Raw genomic sequence first — 18,433 nt, 5'->3', positions numbered from 1 at the left:
TTGCCCACCCCTGCTACAGAGTTAGAGATCAAAATGTAACCCTATCCCATGGAGGCTTGTGGGGGAGGGGGACACAAGGCTCCTACGTATGTCTGTGTGGAGGGAGAATGAGATGATCTCTCATGTGATTCTGGAGGAGGTTGCGGGGGGCTGAGCTTTGGAGGTGGTGGGAGCACAGAGTTTGGGGAGGCAGGAGCTTAGGGGTGGCCTAAGGTGATAGCCCAGTGTAACAGGGCAGCCTTCTTCTCTAAGGGCCAGAAGGGAGCAGCCAACCCTTTTCAGTGGAGGGTCCTGGCAGGCGAGTGTTGGGAATGATCAGACGCAGCTGGGTGACATCAGATGGGGACTGGGTCTGATAGCTGCCAGCTAGAGGATATGGGGTGTGTGTGCTGGGACTAGAAGGCCCTCCTGTGACTAAAGCCCAAGCTGCTGATAGTGAGGCAGAGGAGTGAAAAGGGGGAGAGATCCAGTGCAGGAGCCTGGGCTGAGTGGGGCTAGAGAATATGGGAGGCAGCATGTTTCTTTCTGAGGCCATGGAGGGCGGGCAGGAGCAGAGGAGTCATGAGGAGAATAGGGTGCTCTCCCTTTGGCTTTCTTTGGTCCTCAGTACCATGTTGTTACTACTGAAAAATTGAAGGCAATTTACCAGGGGAAAAAATCTCTGTTAAGATAGATTTGAGACTTTGGCCACATAACCTTGCCTTGTGCTATTTGTACCCCATTTGGATGCGAGAATGTAAATGCTCTGACTGAAAGCCAAGAAATGTAGAGTTAAGGTGACTTTTCCTACACACAACCACCATATTGGGAGGCAGAGATTTAATGCAGTTGCAACTTTTTCTTCCAATCTTTGAAGTCTGAATGGCTGTCCTCATTCCAGCATTCCTTCAGTAAAATAAATAATAAACGCATCCACTCTGTGATCAGTTTTGGTTTGACTGCAATGATAAGGAAAAGATGCAATCTTAACATCATTCTAGTGTGAAAACGTATCTCTAAGTTTAGGAGACTGTGACATATGATGCTATGCGATACTGCATATTTCATCTCATTAGTGCTTTATTGGTTGGGAAAGCTATTAATCATTTTGATGTTACCGTTAGCATATCTAAAATCCTATGCAGCATTTATGTTAGGAAATTTTTTTGACAGATAAAGGCTGACTCCAAAGAGCAATTTTAGCTGAAGCTGGATAAAAATGCCAATATAATTATATTACACAGAATGATGTCTGGACACTTACAAGCATGACCTTGTTTCTTTGGGACAAAAGTAATTCTCAGCAGTAGATATTTAACTTGTATTTGTCAGATACTTAGTGACACTAACTGTATTATAATGTCTAGTTGGGGTCATTTTGTTCACTTGTAGAGTTACAAATAAAGAAATATAAGAACAAGGCTCCCATGTGGAAGAAAAAAATATTAACGAATTTATTACTTGAAGGCATAAGAAAGATACTCCAAAGTAAAATAACTGCTACCTGATATTGACACCTTGTTATTTAAAGTTAAAATCATCCATCTGATGCTATTCATAGTGTTATATTGCTTATAATCATCTGATTACTCACACAGAACGTAAAATTAGATGTTTATTTTCAACCCATCAGTTCACAGATTCCCATGAACTACCACTTCCAGTTCTTGATACACTCTCTGTCCTTCCTTCTGGGGCCATTCATGTAGCCACACAAAGGGAATTCTGCAAACAAAAAATACAGTGAAACCTGTCTTAAGGCACTGACCAAAATTGGGTGCTTAATATAGGTCTTAATATAGTGGTAGGGTAGTACTGAACTCAGTAGGCCAGAGGTGAGTCACCTTACACCAGTGTTTGTGTTCTGGGATGTCTCTTACAGCTGAAAGCTGTCTGGAATGGTGGTCTCTTGTAAGAGTTTCATAGTCTTTTATGATAAATTCCCACCGCCAGGGTCTTTGTTCCTGTCATCTGATGGATGAGGATTCCTCCAGCATTAGAATTTTAAAACTATTAAATCACCTCACCAGAGGGCAGTGTACACCTGCCCCTGCTCAAGCATTATAGCATCCCTACTTCTTCTGCCCATCATGTCCTATTTTACTGCTGATTGTAGAAGAGCTATTTCTGCTTCAGACATCATGCAGCCTGATACTGATAGCTGATACGTGACAGAAATTGTTTTTCGCAGTTGGTTGTTTCGTTTCTCCTACTGCCTTTCTGTCGGAAACTAAATCGCCTTGTGGAGCCCTATGTTTGTTTTAACTGTTATCATATCTTTTTGTTAACTGTTTCTTTTCTCCTTTTCACTTTTACACGGACATCTGTAAAGCAGCCCAGTAGCTTCAGACTTTGCTGTGAATGCCAACGTTAGATGTATACAGGCTTAAAAATCTCCAATTCTATCACGCAGACTTTAAATGAAACATTAACAAAAATCTGGATTGACTAAAGTAACAAAAGCAAACCGAAGGAATACAAAAACAGCCCAACCTTCCAGCATAACAAGAGACTCGCTTAAAGACTCATTGCTGCTCCTGCTCCCCAATGATTTTAAGGAAGAAGTGCCCCAGTTCTGCGTATGTGCACACCCTCCCTACATCCCCTTTCCCCTTCCCCCCTCCCGTGTTCCTCTATCCTGTTAAATCTGTCCATTCAGTAAATAAAAATAAGGCTAGTGAAAGTTGTAAGTTGTTCATTAAGGACCCAGTCTTGCATACACTTACACACAAGCAACTTTACTCTCACGAGTAGCCACATTGATTTCAATAGGACTGCTCATGTAAAGTAACTCCATATATAAATGTTTGCAATCTCAGGATCTAAAACAGAACATTACTTTTGGTTTCTTTTGATTGTTTCCTATCCCAATGCTTCTAATTTATTGATTTTGTTCCTATAAAGGGTCAAATATAAATCATTCAGGTTCTTGATTTTCTGATTTATCATTCCTTCTGCTTTTTTCACATTCTTTAAAGCTGTGAGCGGTTAGCGTCCCTGCTTTTAAAATCCATTTACTTGCCTACTAATGACTATTAACAAATGAGAAACCTTAATTTTTAAATTGTGATCTTAAAAAGGTTTATAACTTGAATCCTAATGGCACCTTGCAAAGATTTCATCAGCCAGATAATAACTGAAGAGAAGAATTAAGTAGTTAAATTAAAGCTGAGTTATTTAATGCCCTAACATAACTGGTGAATACTGATGTGCATTATAGGTCATTAACACTATTGAATGTCTTGGGCCTGATTCTTCTTTCACATTGCGGTAAATCAGGAGTAACTCCACTGAGTCAATGAAATTGTACTGGGGGAAAAAAAAACCTAGGTAAATGAGAGAAAATCAGGCTCAATTTATCTATCATATAAAAAAAAATATTTTAAATAACTTCACTTTTCCTAGTCGCTGAAAGCTCAAGTAACAATGATGGCATTTATACCCTATTATAGTTTACAAAAACAAACAAATAAATAAATCAAAGTTAAAAGAAGGTCATTTACACTGCAATGTCATGCACTCAAAAGTTATGAAATGTTGGATATAAGGTTCCTGTGCAGTTTTAATTCTGCCTCCTTCTGTGTCCATCCTGGTTATAGAATGAGGCAGGGGTTCTGTGGGAAAAAAATACTATGTGATCATGTAATTCAAGACTGTATCATAATGCACACACAAAGGGGCAGAATTAAAGTTACACAGGCAACTTTAAATGTGGCATTTCATAACTTTCAAGTGCTTGACTTTGCAATCATAATAACATTTCTTGTAATGTAGTTTTTATGTGTAATTTCCTAGGATTTTTTAATGTTAGTTGTCTGCCCCCATTATTGGGGGTTGAACCTTCACTGCTGCAGCACAGACTTTATAACTTGAGCTACGCCACTAACTACATCAACTTGCAGTAGAAGAAGGCTGTTTTCCTAGAGGAGAAGATAGGTTGCTGGGGGCATTTTTGGAAGGAGAGTCAGGCCTGACTCTCCTCCCAAGTCCCATGCTATAGCTGTGATCCCAGGTGTTCCATAGGACACTGTGTGCTGCTGCTTGGGCAGTGGCATGGGCCCAGCACTTGAGAATGTTGCTGTTCAGTTATTTTGGAAGGCTGACTACAGAAGAGATGCAAAGGAAATGGCGACATGGCATCCCACAGTTTATATTTCAGCAAAACCTGAACTGAAGGTCATGAGACAAAGAAAAGGCAGTTGTCTAGCCCAAGGCAGAGCTACTATGTATAACATGCCTTGTGTGACACTCTGTGCGTTTGGCAAACCTGTCACACATTTGTGCGTCTCAGCTGAGATGTCGTCATGCATCTGGCCGAACTGTGGGATGATTACAAGCAGTTGGGCCTTTTAGTTGCTGGAGGCCACTGTGGTGCTGCTTGTCTTGCTACTGCCAGTGCTGGATGAGGGCAAGAACAAGCAGATAAGAGGCAACAACACAAGGTGTTGGAACCTCATATCAGCCATAGGTTCCCTCACCAGCACCACCACCCAGCTCTCCCCAGCAGAATCCCTTTGTAGACCCAACACGCACCTGCTTTCCCAGGAGCTTCCTGACCCTCAGCAAGACTTGCATCCACTTGCCCCTAGCACCCTATCTACCTCCTAGGAATTACCAGTCCCTCAGTAACCCCAGCATCTACCTACCCTCTGGCAATACCATAACTCCAAGTATCAACAGTTCCAGTAACCACCCACCCAGTTTCCCCCTGCCCCTCCCCTGCTTCCCGTTCAGACTCCCTGCCCTTCCCCTGGGGTACCCTCAAATATCTGCCCCTGCCACAGCTGCCAGTTTAACTAAACTTCATACCCTCTTTTTGCTAGGGTGTGTAGACTGTATGCGTAAGTTTATGGTTACACACAAATTATTTATTTGAGTAGCATAAAATGTCACACATGGAGCAGAGCAAAACTTGACAGCAATGCTGAGGGCTCCCCCCTTCCCTTACCCGCCCCCTCCCCGCTGAATATCAAAGCCTGTTGCAAACAATGAAGAAATGGTTTTAAAGTGTTGAGTAGCCAAAGTATACTGGTCGCTACCAGTTCCCTCTATCGTCATCTTAGCGTGTGCTCACGTGCCTCAGGTGGCACGTAACCAGGATTCATCACAGAATTTGGGTTGCTGGTTGGATCATTAGCTTCCCGGGCCCAGGCCAGGTACTGATGGGGAGCACGACATGAACATTGATCCATGCCCCCCCAGCTCCCTCTGTAATCTATATCATTAATGTATTTTTTGGTCTGAAATAAAGTGTATCATCCTTTTTTTTTTTTTTTAAATGTAACAGAAAGAAGCCTGGCAGGAGCACAAGCGAGAATGCAAATGTCTTAAGAGTGTTGAGCCTAACTTTCCTCCTGACTCAGTGAGACTTGTTGGCAGGATTGTTTTTAAACTAGTAAGTGACATTCTGTTAAACATATCCCATTCTACAGTTATACGGAAAGAGTCTTTCTCTCTACATTTTTAATGTAATTAAAGACTAAAAAGCAGAGGTGGCTGGGTGGAACAAAATGGAACATGCATTTAGCATTACAAAATCACTGATTAATTCCTAGCAACACTGGAAACATCAGGAAATATGAAAATAAATGTAATTAAGCTCCAGGGGCCTGCTCATGAAACTGTTGCAGAAGAGCAACGTCTGTTGAAGTCAATGGAAGTTTCTCTTATGCAGTGACTATGTAATTGAGTCCCAAAATTCATTCCCTCAGAAATGGAGAGGGAAGAAGATCACTTTGGGCTTGATCCTGTACCATTGAAGTTGATGAGTGTTTTGGCATGGACTTTCGTGGGAGCAGGATCCAAGTCCCTTTTGAGTAGAAGTGAATATACAAGATTTTGCATAAGAATTGAATGCTAGTGGATATTTTCTTTTGGGGTGTACAATACTGTGCTCTGCTGACTTGTTAGCTTAGGCTCTGTTAGATTTTTCTGAACTCACCTGAAAGTTCTGGGCTTACAATCTTTTCACAATGGTGGGTCTCATATAAATCTGCATGGACTAAATGCTATGCTTACTTCAACTACCTATGACTAAGAGGTTGCAAATCAGCAAAGAATGTTGCCTTTTTTTATTGGCCCTAGTCCTAATGCCCTTATTCCCAGACCAAAATATATGTATTTGGTATAGTTTGAGGACTTAAAATATTATTTGTTATATTCTTTTGTATACTGTTATGGATGTATGTTTGGCAATGCTTTTAAAGAGAACATACATACATATATATATATATATATATATATATATATATATATATATATATATATAAAAACACATATTCTTCCTTCCCTTTATATTAATTACAGTCATATGAAGTGAAAGAAGATTTCTAGTCTTATAAATTGTTCCCTATTAAGGGACACAGGGCTGAAGTAAATTATTAAAGATAAACTGCCAAAGCCAAGAAAATAAATTAGTGGGAAGTGTCATAACAAAAAAAAAATTCATTTAGTATTTTTATGGTGGTTTATAGCATATGTGACATGAAGAACAAAAGATTTATGTCACTGCTGTTACTTACTTCACGGTAATGAGTAATTCAGTACTTTGGAGATAAAATGTGCTCTATAAATGCTTATTATCATGCATTCATTATTTTTGGTTTTTCCCTTCAGCTTGGACAATCAGCAGCATGTCCTTCTGAGAAACTCTACTCTTTTTCTGATCTTCAGTCAAGTAAGTAATCACCATCCACATGGCTGTAAATGCATAGTACAATTGGTTTGTTTTCTTCTGGCTTGCCCTTCTGAAATTTTGTTCTGTGGAATAAATCGTAAATGAAAAAAATCAAAGTGTAGAAGGGAATGAAAGACCCTTTTTGAACTGCTGAAATTTCTGTGGAAAATTAGGTTACAGTTTTCTACTGCTAGTGTGGGGCCAATTCTTCACTTCTTGCACAACCATTGACTTCAGTTGGACTTTTGCCTGATTTAGAAAAACAAATCCACACACTTTTTGGTCATAAACCCTTTTTATCTATTTTAGTTTGTTGTTAATTTAATATTGTCTTTGTGCATAAAGATTCAACGGAACTTCTAATAAGAGAAAAATGAGACTGTTTGAGGCTCTTATTAAATGTTCGTTTTTCTGAAAATTCAGTGTGAACAGAAAGATCAGATTGTGTTTCCATAAGTTTCAGGTACCCATGGAATGGTTCTGCCTTCTAGTCTTTCAAAGTTAGGCTGCTTCTAAAATAGACAATACTGATCCTTTCAAGTCTTGGATAGCTCAGTCTCTATTGGTCTGACTTAAATGGCAAAAAGTACATTTAGTTCAATTTATTGCAGCATAAGAGAAAATTAATAGTAAAGGGGACATTGTGTAGATTAATGTAAACATTTTGCTTGCCTTTTAAAACTACTAATTTGGCAAAGAACCATGGTCTAGATTTTAAGTAACTTCATATATGTAGTGTCACTGAAATATTAAAAAATCCCGAAGACACAACTATTTATTATGCTATTTTTGTTTTTCTGCTGTAGTGCCTGCCAGTGTATTCACCTTTTTTGCATAATACAAGGACAAAGGAACATTAGCAAGACAACCAGTTTAAAAGTGATAACTCAGAATTAAAATGGATTCCTTTTATTAGCTAGTAGAATGCACTGCTGGATATTCTTAAATGAAGTGGTTTAGGAATATTCAAAAAGGGATTAGACACTTAGGTGAATAAGAACAGCATTTACAATTACTCTAGTGAGATTACAGGTTAAAAACTATTGATCCTCATGCTTGAGGATATTGCTGGAATCAGTAAGAAATTGCCCTTTGTAATACAGTATTATACAGCTCGCCAGGTGCACCATGGGCAGTGAGTTTCCTTTGAAGCATTGGATATCCGCTGCTGCTATGGTACAGTCTTACTTTATGGTCTTCATTTCTTGCATATTAACTGGCGGGCAGAGTCTGGTAAGGTATGGAGAACAGTATCTCCTGAGAGATACTGAGAGGCCTGAACTTACCTTGCCTTCTCCGAAGTCAGTGGGAATGAGGGGTATTAGGAGCTGAAGTAGCTGAAGGATCAGGCTGAGTGTGAATGTGATACAGAGTCTGTGAACCTCTGCCAGAAAACTTGCAATAAAATTCTAATTTTTAAGAAAATCCAGGCATTGCAGAAAGTATTTGCTGCCTCTCAATGGCTTTAAAAGGCTTGGGTTTTTTAAAGTAACTAGCAGTGGGAGGCAAATCTCACAGATACATACATTTACTGTATCATCTGTGTCTGCTCCCAGAGCTTTAGTAGTATGATTTCTGCTGTATGGTCTTAAACTCTGAAGTGCAGCTTGCTCAAAAGCCATAGATACTAGCTGATACTGTTGCTTTCTGGAATGACACCTGATGAGCTGTGACACTTATGTAGTCTTGTCAAGTTATCTCCTGTGTAAATGTTTACTCTTGCTGTCTTAAAGCTTGCAAATTCAAAGTTTCACCAATATAAAAGAAATTTTTGAGATGGCAAATTAATTGTTGGTGCATATGATTGGGTACTGAGTTTTTTGATGCCCCCTTTTTGAGGGTCCCTCCTTCCAGTTGTACCTTACCTCTTTGTTGCCCATTAGATTAGGAGCCACCGAATCAGACAGCGACCTCAGGGATTAAACCCTAGCAGAGGTTTCAGACCCCAAATGGGAGTATCTCCCCAAATGGATGTAATCAGCTACAGCTGAGCCTAGTTAGGCTCCAACCCTTAAAAAGCTTCTCTGAGAGAAAGAGAGAGGGGTTTGCACACCAGGAGTTGGGATGATGAGCTGTGGAGGCATCAGAGTGCTGGCCTGCTTGTTTGAAGTTAGACAAACAGTATTGTTTGTTTGGAGTTCAGACTGCGAAACTGCATGAGCTGAATATGGCTTTAGGCTTTGCTGGTTCAGGTTATTTTGGCTGAAGATGTCCCACAGAAATAAAATGGAAGCCCCAGAGAGGCTTTGTTTTGCTTAAGTGGGGCTGCCTGTAAGCATTCTCATTAGCCTGTCACTTTCCCCAAAAGCAATTGCTCCTCACCCCCATTCTACACCAAAGACCATAACATGCAATTGCCAACTATAGCTTTGTTTTACTGCACTGATGATCATTAAAGTTGGTACGGAACTTCATTACAAGATGAATTTGATATGGAGAGGCATGGTCTGCTCTTCACATCCTCTTTCAGCTACAGGCACAGCTTGTAGACTGTGCCAATGTAGACGGCCCAAAGCAGGTTCTGGGCGTACCATGAGCAACGCTTCTCTTGTAATACGTAAGTAGTCTTGGACGTGGCTGATGTTGAAGAAATGAAAGTTGAAGTCTTCACATCAGATATATATGGAGTTGTAGCTCTTTTCAAACAACAAGCTTTTATTAGGCAGAGCAACAAGCAACGAACAACACAGGCTGGTTTCCGTCTTTGTTACTGGAGATCCCTCCATTTTCAGGAACCCTCAGTACATCACAGAGACATCTAGAGTTTGAGCAGCACAGCTGCAAGTGAATACTTTTACAGAAGTTAATATTTTTGCTGCCATTTTTGTTTGCCACTAGGAGTTGCAAGGGATCTGTATAATGGACTGATAGTACCGCTACAGTAATTTCCCGTCCATCAGATCATTACTTTTCAATACTGTTATGTGCTGCCTCTTTGGAATGAGAATTATTTTCTTTGATTTACTATGTGTGTGGTTTATACACCCCCAATGTCACTTCACCAATTTGCTTCTCTCTCTCTCTGTATATATGTATTCTGCTTTGGGAGGAGCAATATATTCCTCCCCCTCCTCTTTTCAAGATCTACTCTGCCAATTTCATAATCACCCAGAATCTGTTGCACACGCTAAATCTGAGATTAATGGTCTGGAATGTCACCTTGATCTTCTGCTGCATTTGCTACTTCTGTATTACTCTTAATGCATTAATACTTAAAGGTCTAAAATCGGTGAAGGTTCTACAGGCTATATCTCTACTGTGCTTAAATTTATCAAGATTCAAATCCAATATTATTCTTTAAAAGTTGTAATGCATGCAGAAAGGAGTACATTTACAACATTGTGTGCAAATATTTTGCTGTCCGCCTCCTGCTAGTGTCAGTAGGAGCTGCATAACAAAATCCCTGTGCATAATTTAGTAAAGTTGTCTCAAACCTTATGTAGCATTGTCTCTCCAAGACTAGAGTCTGACACAGTTAAACACATTTCTAAGCACACAGAATTAAGGTATTTACAAGTTATGTTTCACTTTGATTTTTACCTTTGGTCTCATGATGAGTTGGGAAAAACAAAGTTCCTGATCATTTGCCATTAAATATCTCATGGGACTTTTTTGCAAGAATTGCTGGTGTCCTGGATAAATTCCAATTTGAGTAATTACATTCTGCTTCAACCTCTCTCAGTTTTCCCTGAAGTTTCTGTTGGATGCAATATTCTTGTTCACATCTGTCCTAAACTGTAGTGTCCCTCTGCACTGGGCTGTTAAATTATTGCGGCGTTCTTTCACAGAGTTGGTTTCCTTTCAGTGGTGGGGGGTGAAGTGAATCCAGTCTGTCTGTCTTCATAATAAATAATAATATTCTGTAATGTGCATTTGGATTATTTGGAATTGATGGTGTTTTATAAATGCAAAGTATTATGATCTTCTATAAAACTTGAAGGAAAAAACAATCTAATGGTCTATTGAGGCCACGCAGCATATAGATAAAGCTGGTCCTATTTGGGAGGGTTTAGCACAAGTGTATGTGTTGAGACAATGCTATGATAGTGGCAATTTGTTGGTCTATGATCATGTGAGGTTGGAAGAGTCTGTTTTTGGAGGTATAATGGAGTGAGTAGAATGCCAAAGCACTCTCTCTTTTGGATGATTAATTTAGTGTTTTTGGTGATGGAATCTATATTAATTTATTTTACTCCAACTCCCTATCTATTCTACACGTGTCTAATATTGCTAATTTTCTCCAATAAATGCCTGCCAAATTATGGTTGTGATTTCAGTGGATTTTGATTCGACCACCTCTTATGAAAGTCATTTCTATTCCCTATTGCAGCTCAACATTTAAAATAATAGAACCAAGTTGACCCTTGATCTGGTGGGCAGGGGGGTGCTCATGTTGGGGGGGGGGGGGCAGCCAAATTTTTTTTTGCTTGGGGCGGCAAAAAACCTAGAGCCGGCCCTGCCCTTGATGCAGGTGGGTGCAACTTCACTGGAGTTTTGCTTGTTCTGCCAGTGTTGAATTTAATCAGTAACATACAATAATAAACTCACTTTCAAACTTTCCTCTTAGTTTTACTCTATGATTGACATTTAAACTCATCACGTTACCTTTCTTTCATTACCCCTTGTTCCCTTCATTGTAACTAGACTAAAAGGAAGGAGGAGACTGGGTGGAAGTGTGGCCCAGTGAACTGAGAGGAGATTTGGGTTCTTTTCCCAGCTCTGACATTGATTTGCGATTTTTAAGTTTGGCAATTCACCCAACCTGATTTACAGAGATGCAGCTCCCATTGTCCTCATTTGGAATTGTGATTTTATTATTTAATATCAGAATAATATTTACTTGTATTAGTACTGGTTTTAAATGTCAGCTTTCTTTAACTCAGTCTTTGTGGTATTTTCCCTTTCTATGTGTACCATAGTCTTTGTACCCTGCTTATTCCATTTGTCAGCATAAAGCAATTTGTGACACTTCATATGAAGAAAGTGATATAAAAATGCATCCAGTTGTAAGGAGGATAAAATTGTAGGATAACATGCAAACACATTTTAATTGTAACAAACTTAATTGACTAATTTAACATATTGTATTGCTTACACATCTGTTTTATCTTTAGGCTTTTGATCATTCACTCACCATAATGTTTGTGATTTGGAAGTAGCAACTTGATAAACTCTGCTTAGTGATGATATGCAGCTGTCAAAAGTAGTGGTATATAATTACTTTCTGTCAAAATTAAAATTGGGATTGGAAATGTCTAGATTGAACTGCTGCCATTGGACTTCTTAAAGATGTTGACAGAAGGTTTTATTCATGCTTTGCTGTATTTTTTTCCCCTAAGATATTGAAGAGTTAAGTGAAGAAATGAAAGAGGGTCTCAGGCACCTGGCACAGACATTGCAGCTTTATTTGAGAGTGGAGATCCAGGATACTTTTCAGCTGCTACCTGCAATAGACATTTTTCAGATCTTCGCAAAAGTAAGTGTTAAAACTGATTCCTGACAACTCTATAAATTATCTACTTCTCTTCTTGATTTATTTTTTGGATGTACAACACATCCAGAAAGCTTTCTGAAAATGCAGTGATATATGACATAATGTCAGAATGACCAGAAAAGTCTGTTCCACTTCAGTAATTATTTAAGCAAATTCCCATCCCTTGAACAGCAGTTTTTCTTTTGATATGATTGCTACTTAAATTAAAATAAGGAATTGCATGAAAAGGGAATTTTAAAATGAACATGACATTTTTGGTGTAATTTAATAAAGGACAAAGATTGAAAAATGACTTAGTATGATTAATAAGTCATATCTTTTCCAACTGTCTTGCCTTTTGAAAAAGATGTTAGAGTACACCATACTTTGCTTTATACTTCAGAATATTTCTGCAAAACATAATATCCTATATTTGTAGATACATTCATATTTCTGTTTCATCCTTTTAATAACAAGGGTTAACGTGTTCCATAACACTATTACAGGTGTTAGAGATGGTAGACATAGATGATCTGAAAGAAGTACTGGAGTTTCATTTCCACATCTACTAAATGTTCAATACATTATGTGCTATATACCATTGACTTTTCCAATACATATTTTGTTGCCTTTGTTCTAGGAAGTTTCATTAAACAATTTCTTTAGAGGTATTGTATATGGAGAATACCTACATTTCTACTTAAGAATTTTAGATGGTGGGTTTTTTTTCTGATTGGCTGCTAGCATGTTCACATATACTCCAGCACGACTGATCTCACTCTCTCACCTTCACATACACATGTCGTGTTTAACTGTTTTTACATTATGACGTGACCCAAATAACCCTTAGACTTTTTTAGTCCTGTAAAAGGGAGAGTCTCTTAATAGTTGCAGTATATAGGTCTTTTTGGCTGTTTGCATGATGGGTAGGGTGACCAGATGTCCTGATTTTATAGGGACAGTCCCAATTTTGGGGGCTTTTTCTTATATAGGCACCTATTACCCCCCCACCCTATCCCGATTTTTTACACTTGCTATCTGGTCACCCTAATGATGGGTTGAATGTTTTTGCAATGGAAGAAAAATTGAAAGGGAATATGAGCCTCATTATCAAATATATTGTCTAGATTGAATTTTTACAGATTGCTGAATTTGGTGACTAATGTCAATTGCAGCTTTCTCTGGCAGACCATGATTATTACAAAGGTGAAACTTATGGCAATGAAGAAAGCTCACAGAAAGCCCAATGAGTCACTCAAAATCTCGATGTAGTAAGTTTAAGTTCCACTAAGAGGCTTTTGTTGTTTTGTGCAAGCCCTCTATTCTGGTATGAATTTTACCAGGTGAATTTCACTTGAAATATACATATGTATTAATCCTGTAAAGAGAATTGGCATCACCACAAATAAATCTGAGGCTTAGAAGATGAGCCTTGGTTAGTGGAATCAATCAAGTCATAGGTTGCCGTGCTGTGGCCTTGTACATAATAGTAATCCATGAAATAGAGGTTATAATGATACTGGGCCTGTCCATGTTCTTCCCATGGACTTCTTTCAGAGCAGTATTGGACTTTTGCCTACAAATGAAAAATAATTATTGTAAATCTTTTAATTTTTTTTTTTTGGGTTTACATAAATAGTGATAGAATACAAAAGAGAGAGATTCCTGTGAAGTAGCTGGAAAATGCAGCCTTTAAAAGATGCACATACCTTTTAATAGGTCCCACTTTTTGTCCTTGGGTAATGACATTGTTCTGTCATCTGGCTTCTCCCCTTCAATGCATCCCCTCGTGGCTGGGCATTTGCCTCGGTTTCCATCGGTGTCAGTTTAGAAATGTGGCCTGTAGTGCTCAGCCGCTCTCTGTGGCTCCAGCCCTCCCTCCTCTTTTGGGGTAGTAAGAGGTGGGTGCCGAAGAGTCCTGTAATGGGCCTCCAGTTGGTAGTCTCAGGCCCGATATGTCCCTTTCCCTCCCTTGTCAGGGAAAGAACAAAGGAAATTGAAGCAGGAACAAAAATGAAGTTCAGTAGTCTTATGTTGTGACCAACACCCTGGAGCTTCAGCAGTCTCTATTCCCTTCCCTGCGAAGAGTGGCGGGGGGATGCAAGTCTGCCCTCTGGGATCTCTGAGTTGGGCAGTCAAGAACTGTTTGCTTACATTTCCTGCTGCCTCCCTGGGCTGCTTGCTATCTCTTGCAGGCATCTTCTGCATGGTAACCTTCCCTTGGATGCTTCTGCCAGGGAATTGGTCTCTGGGCAGATTTCCCCTGTCTGATGCTGTGGAGCTCTTCAGTGATGGCTCCCAGCCTTTCCTGTAGCTGCCCTGCTCCATCTGGGCTGCAGCTTGTTATTCCAGCTGTTGTTAACCAGCCATTTAGCTGCAGCTGGAGAAGAGATCGCTCTCATTATTAACTCTTTAGTGTCTGCTGCCATGTTGGGGTCTATACACCCCATCACACTGACCATCAAATTCTTTATAAAATATAAGGTGGCTGAGTGAAATAAATAATTTAAGCCTTTGTAAGATATTAGGAGGATTCTTAATTGTTTATTTAGGACTTTTTTTATATGTGCATTTATTCCATGCTTGGCAAAAACTGTGTAGACACTTGATGTTCATAGTTTGGAGAATGAGCAAACCACTACAAAAAAAATGTAATTTCTATATAATTTCTAGTACTTGGCAAATATTATGCCACCTGTCCCTCTTTGCTGTGTGGTACAGAAAGGAACAAAATGCAGATATAATGGTGAACATACAGAAGTACATATATAATACAAGTAAGGCAGAAATGACCCTGCTCCTATGTAAGGACAGAACTGCTCCTCCACCACCTGTCCTCCCCTACCTCCTAACGCTATGGAATTCCTTGTACGGGTGTATAGAGGGGAATAGCCACTGCAGCTGGCATGCACCTCTTTGCAGAGCATGGATTCCTTAGCAGAAACTCCTGGGTGACTTAGTGCTGTATTTGTATATTTTTAAATTTAAAGTGCCTAATCTGATTCAAAGAAGGATTAGCTGGATGATGGAAAAGTTCAGATGTATATTAAATAGGAAGCAAGTTTTTTTTTCCAGAAGAGAATATAAACCCTCATGCTTCATGGTTTAACTGAATAAGCTAAGCAACTTTCTCTATGGGCAGATTATTCATCAATTCTCCCCTATAGGTTTTATTGAATCTTCTTCTCAACTGCCAGTTGCTGGCCGCTGTTGGATACTGGATACTGGCCTAATTGGGCCAATGGTCTGATCTAGTATGACAGTTCCTACATTCTTACATTCCAGTGTTTCAAATGAGGATTTCTACAATATTTCTTTTCTTCCTTCCAACCTGGACTGAGACTTCATAGAATTGGAGTGAATTTATAATATATTTTCTGGGATTTTTAAAATTCTGGTTTTGAAAATGAAGACTGGTTGAGTTTGCTTCTAGTTCTTGTCTTATAGGTCATATGAAAACAAATAGATTGGAAAAAAGCTTTACTAACATTTATGAAACTGGTGCTAAAGGCCTGCAACTACGTGGCTTGATAAACCTGTACTATTTATTAATAATATTTATTTTGTATTTGTATTTGTGGCAGTGCCAGGAGCAGGAGCAAATTATTTGTTTCAGTAGCACCTAAAGGTCCCAATTGTGAGTGAGGCCCCATTGAAGCAGGTGCTGTACAAACCCATGACAGAAAAGTGGTCCCTGTCCTGAAGAGCTTTACATTCCGTTAGACAGATGGATACAACACATAGGTACAACAAACAGTAGGTGGGAGGGAATTGCAAGGTAACAATGAGATGCTTATGATCTACTTGGTAAGCAACAGTCATAGCACATCAGCTGCCTAATCACTGTTGATTTTTTTGTAGGCAAAGTGGCAGAGGAGAATTTTGAGGAGGAATTTGAAGGTGGACAATGTGGTGGCTGTATGGAAGTGAACAGGATCTCCTTCCACTAGTTGAGGCAGTGTGGGAGAAAGCACAAAAGTGCTTGTTTGAAAATTTCCCAGTTGGGTGATGGAGATTTGCATCAGTGGTAGAGCAAAGGCAGGGGTTGCCAGCTCAATATTATGTTAATTAGAGGACATGAAATAGTCAATCGTTCTTGATGTGTACCATAGCAAGTTTGATATGCTATGAGAAATGTAGATATTTTTAATGCAATGTGTCCCTGTTTTAAGAGTGATTTTGTTACCATTGTGCTGAATGTATCTAAGCTACTACTGTTATTTAAATTGTAGTTATTACTGCAGTAGAGGCAATGTACATGCTTTTACTGTCAAATTGCCCAATCTCTGCAGCTGGTGGCTGGAGCTGTGGGCCTCTTGCCTCTCCAGTTTTTGATCCGCACATCAGGAGGGCCTCAATCCATTTGAATTTGTTTCTGCTTCCTTGTTCCTTTGCTGCTGTTCCTCCAATTTTATTTTAAGGTTCCTTTCTCGAGCTGGTTTCTGTAATGAAGTGTGGAATATCTATATCTATATAGTTAAAGAAAAGAAGAATAAAAAAAAAAAGAGAACTCCCCAATAGGAACTGAATCCAGAGACCACCCTGGAATAATCTAGTCACTGGCACCACAGTGCTAGCTTGAAACTCTCCCCACTCATGGTGTCTCATTGTGAGGGGACAAAGGAATATAGGGAGCATAGGCTGACCATGCCATCCGCTGTAGTGCTGCTTATGTGGACTCATTACTGAATACAAGTGATGGTGGTTCTAGGAGCATGGAAAGTAGCTGGCACAGACCTACCACTGCTATGATTGCTTTCTATCATTTATTAGAAAACCTGGAATTGCGGAAAGAAGGAATTTGAATTACTAACTGTATTGACTGGGGACTCACTAGCTAAATCCAACCATACACATTGCATTAAAAACAATATCACACCTCAAATGTAGTTATAATATATACCAATCTTTTTGGGAGATAGTGTACTGTAATTAATTTCCCTTACATAAATTTATAGTGTACCCAGTTTTTAACAGCATGTGATATACCTGCACATATTGTCCTTTCCAGTTAAATTTAAATGTTTAATATTTAATATACCAATCTTTGTCTCGTATATGAGAAGGCAGCAAATGTTCTCAAAACTCTACCTGTGCTACAGGAGATTTCCTGCCATACAGGCTGAATGCCAGTGGAAAAACATTGAATTCTTCTTAAAATCTAACAAGAGGATACTCCTTTCTTGCAGGTGAAATTTTAAGGCTTTAGCACTGTAGATCCTGTGATAAGAAAGTTATGTGGCCCCTTCTCTACAAGAGTGACTTTGAAAGAGACTGGCTGTCATGGCTTATATGCATGGTCACAGAATAAAGAACTACTACATCTAAGTAGTCTCAAGTCCTAAAATTGTTTTCCCCACCTGGTCGAACATTTCTTTAAAGTTCACTAAGTGCTCCTTCTTACATTGAACTCCATTATTTATTTTTTTAACTTTGGATCAATCTTTTAATGGCATGCTACAAAAGAATACAGTCAAAGGTCACTTTCATTCTGATTGATGCTAGAACTTCAAGAAGGAAAATAAGTAGGCAGCAAAACGAAAGAGAAAAACAGTCCTGTAGTGAGATGACTGAATTCCAGACAGCTTCTGGAAAAGTACCAGTCTGATGCAGGTCAAAAGTACTCTCGAGAAGCTAGCTTTAAACAGTCCTCCTTTTCTGATATTTGCTGTGCGTGAAAATTTGTTGCTAACTCAAGGTCTGACTAAAATTAAACACCCTCGGCTAGTCCAAGTAAGCTGACTCAGGCTTGCAGTGCTGTTAAATTGTGGTGTAGATGTTTGGGCTCAGCTCTAGGACCCTATGGTTTTACATCCCTGCAAGCTTGAGTCAGCTGACATGAATTCCAATTGACATAGGCCAGCCTGGAGTGTTTAATTGCAGCGTAGACATACTCTCAGTTAAATACTCATGACAACTTTAAAACAGCAACTACACTTAGTGTGAAATCCTGGCCCCATTGAAGTCAATGGAAGTTAAGCCACTGACTTCAGTGGAACAAGAATTTTACCCTGTCTGTTTGTTTGTTTCTGTGGGATCAGTTCTAAAGTTTAGCTGCTAGCTTTGGAAAATAGCAGATGTGCTTGATGATATGTTTTAAAACTTGCTTTTATCATGAATATGCAGTTTGCTTTCTTTCTGAAGCTGCCAAACCCTTCCCATGGGTACCATCCTCAGAGCAGGTGTCACGGTTTTGCAGGTTGGTTATTAGATTACCCTGTGCGATCTCCAGTATACTTAAAATAGAGCTTGTCTAATATACACTTGGATGGTGATTTTGTTTAATTTCTGACCCTCAATATTAA

General features: G+C 39.2%; 1 protein-coding gene and 1 long non-coding RNA gene across 4 annotated transcripts in view; one reads left to right on the top strand and one right to left on the bottom strand.

The window, feature by feature from the left end:
• The window catches only part of SMYD3 (SET and MYND domain containing 3), a 642,972-nt gene that overhangs the window by 129,880 nt on the left and 494,659 nt on the right, over positions 1–18,433 (top strand). For both annotated transcript variants that reach the window (XM_045009344.1, XM_045009337.1), the window contains 3 exons: positions 5,267–5,374; positions 6,595–6,655; positions 11,995–12,131. In XM_045009344.1, the coding sequence (XP_044865279.1) occupies positions 5,267–5,374; positions 6,595–6,655; positions 11,995–12,131 (306 nt within the window). The remainder of the gene's footprint in view (positions 1–5,266; positions 5,375–6,594; positions 6,656–11,994; positions 12,132–18,433) is intronic.
• Positions 1,367–14,447, bottom strand: LOC123366166. 2 transcript variants are annotated; one of them, XR_006577952.1, is made up of 4 exons: positions 13,838–14,447; positions 11,790–13,704; positions 6,501–6,738; positions 1,367–1,704 (listed from the first exon to the last, which is right to left on the bottom strand). It is a non-coding gene; the product is annotated as an uncharacterized LOC123366166 (long non-coding RNA). The 2 variants fall into 2 exon arrangements; XR_006577953.1 differs by lacking the exon at positions 1,367–1,704 and having other exon boundaries at positions 6,402–6,738.

This window comes from Mauremys mutica, chromosome 3 (genome assembly GCF_020497125.1).
Source record: "Mauremys mutica isolate MM-2020 ecotype Southern chromosome 3, ASM2049712v1, whole genome shotgun sequence".
In the NCBI taxonomy this organism is placed as follows: domain Eukaryota; kingdom Metazoa; phylum Chordata; order Testudines; family Geoemydidae; genus Mauremys; species Mauremys mutica.
Note: the sequence above shows the minus strand (reverse complement) of the source record. Positions and strands in the feature narration are given on the sequence as shown.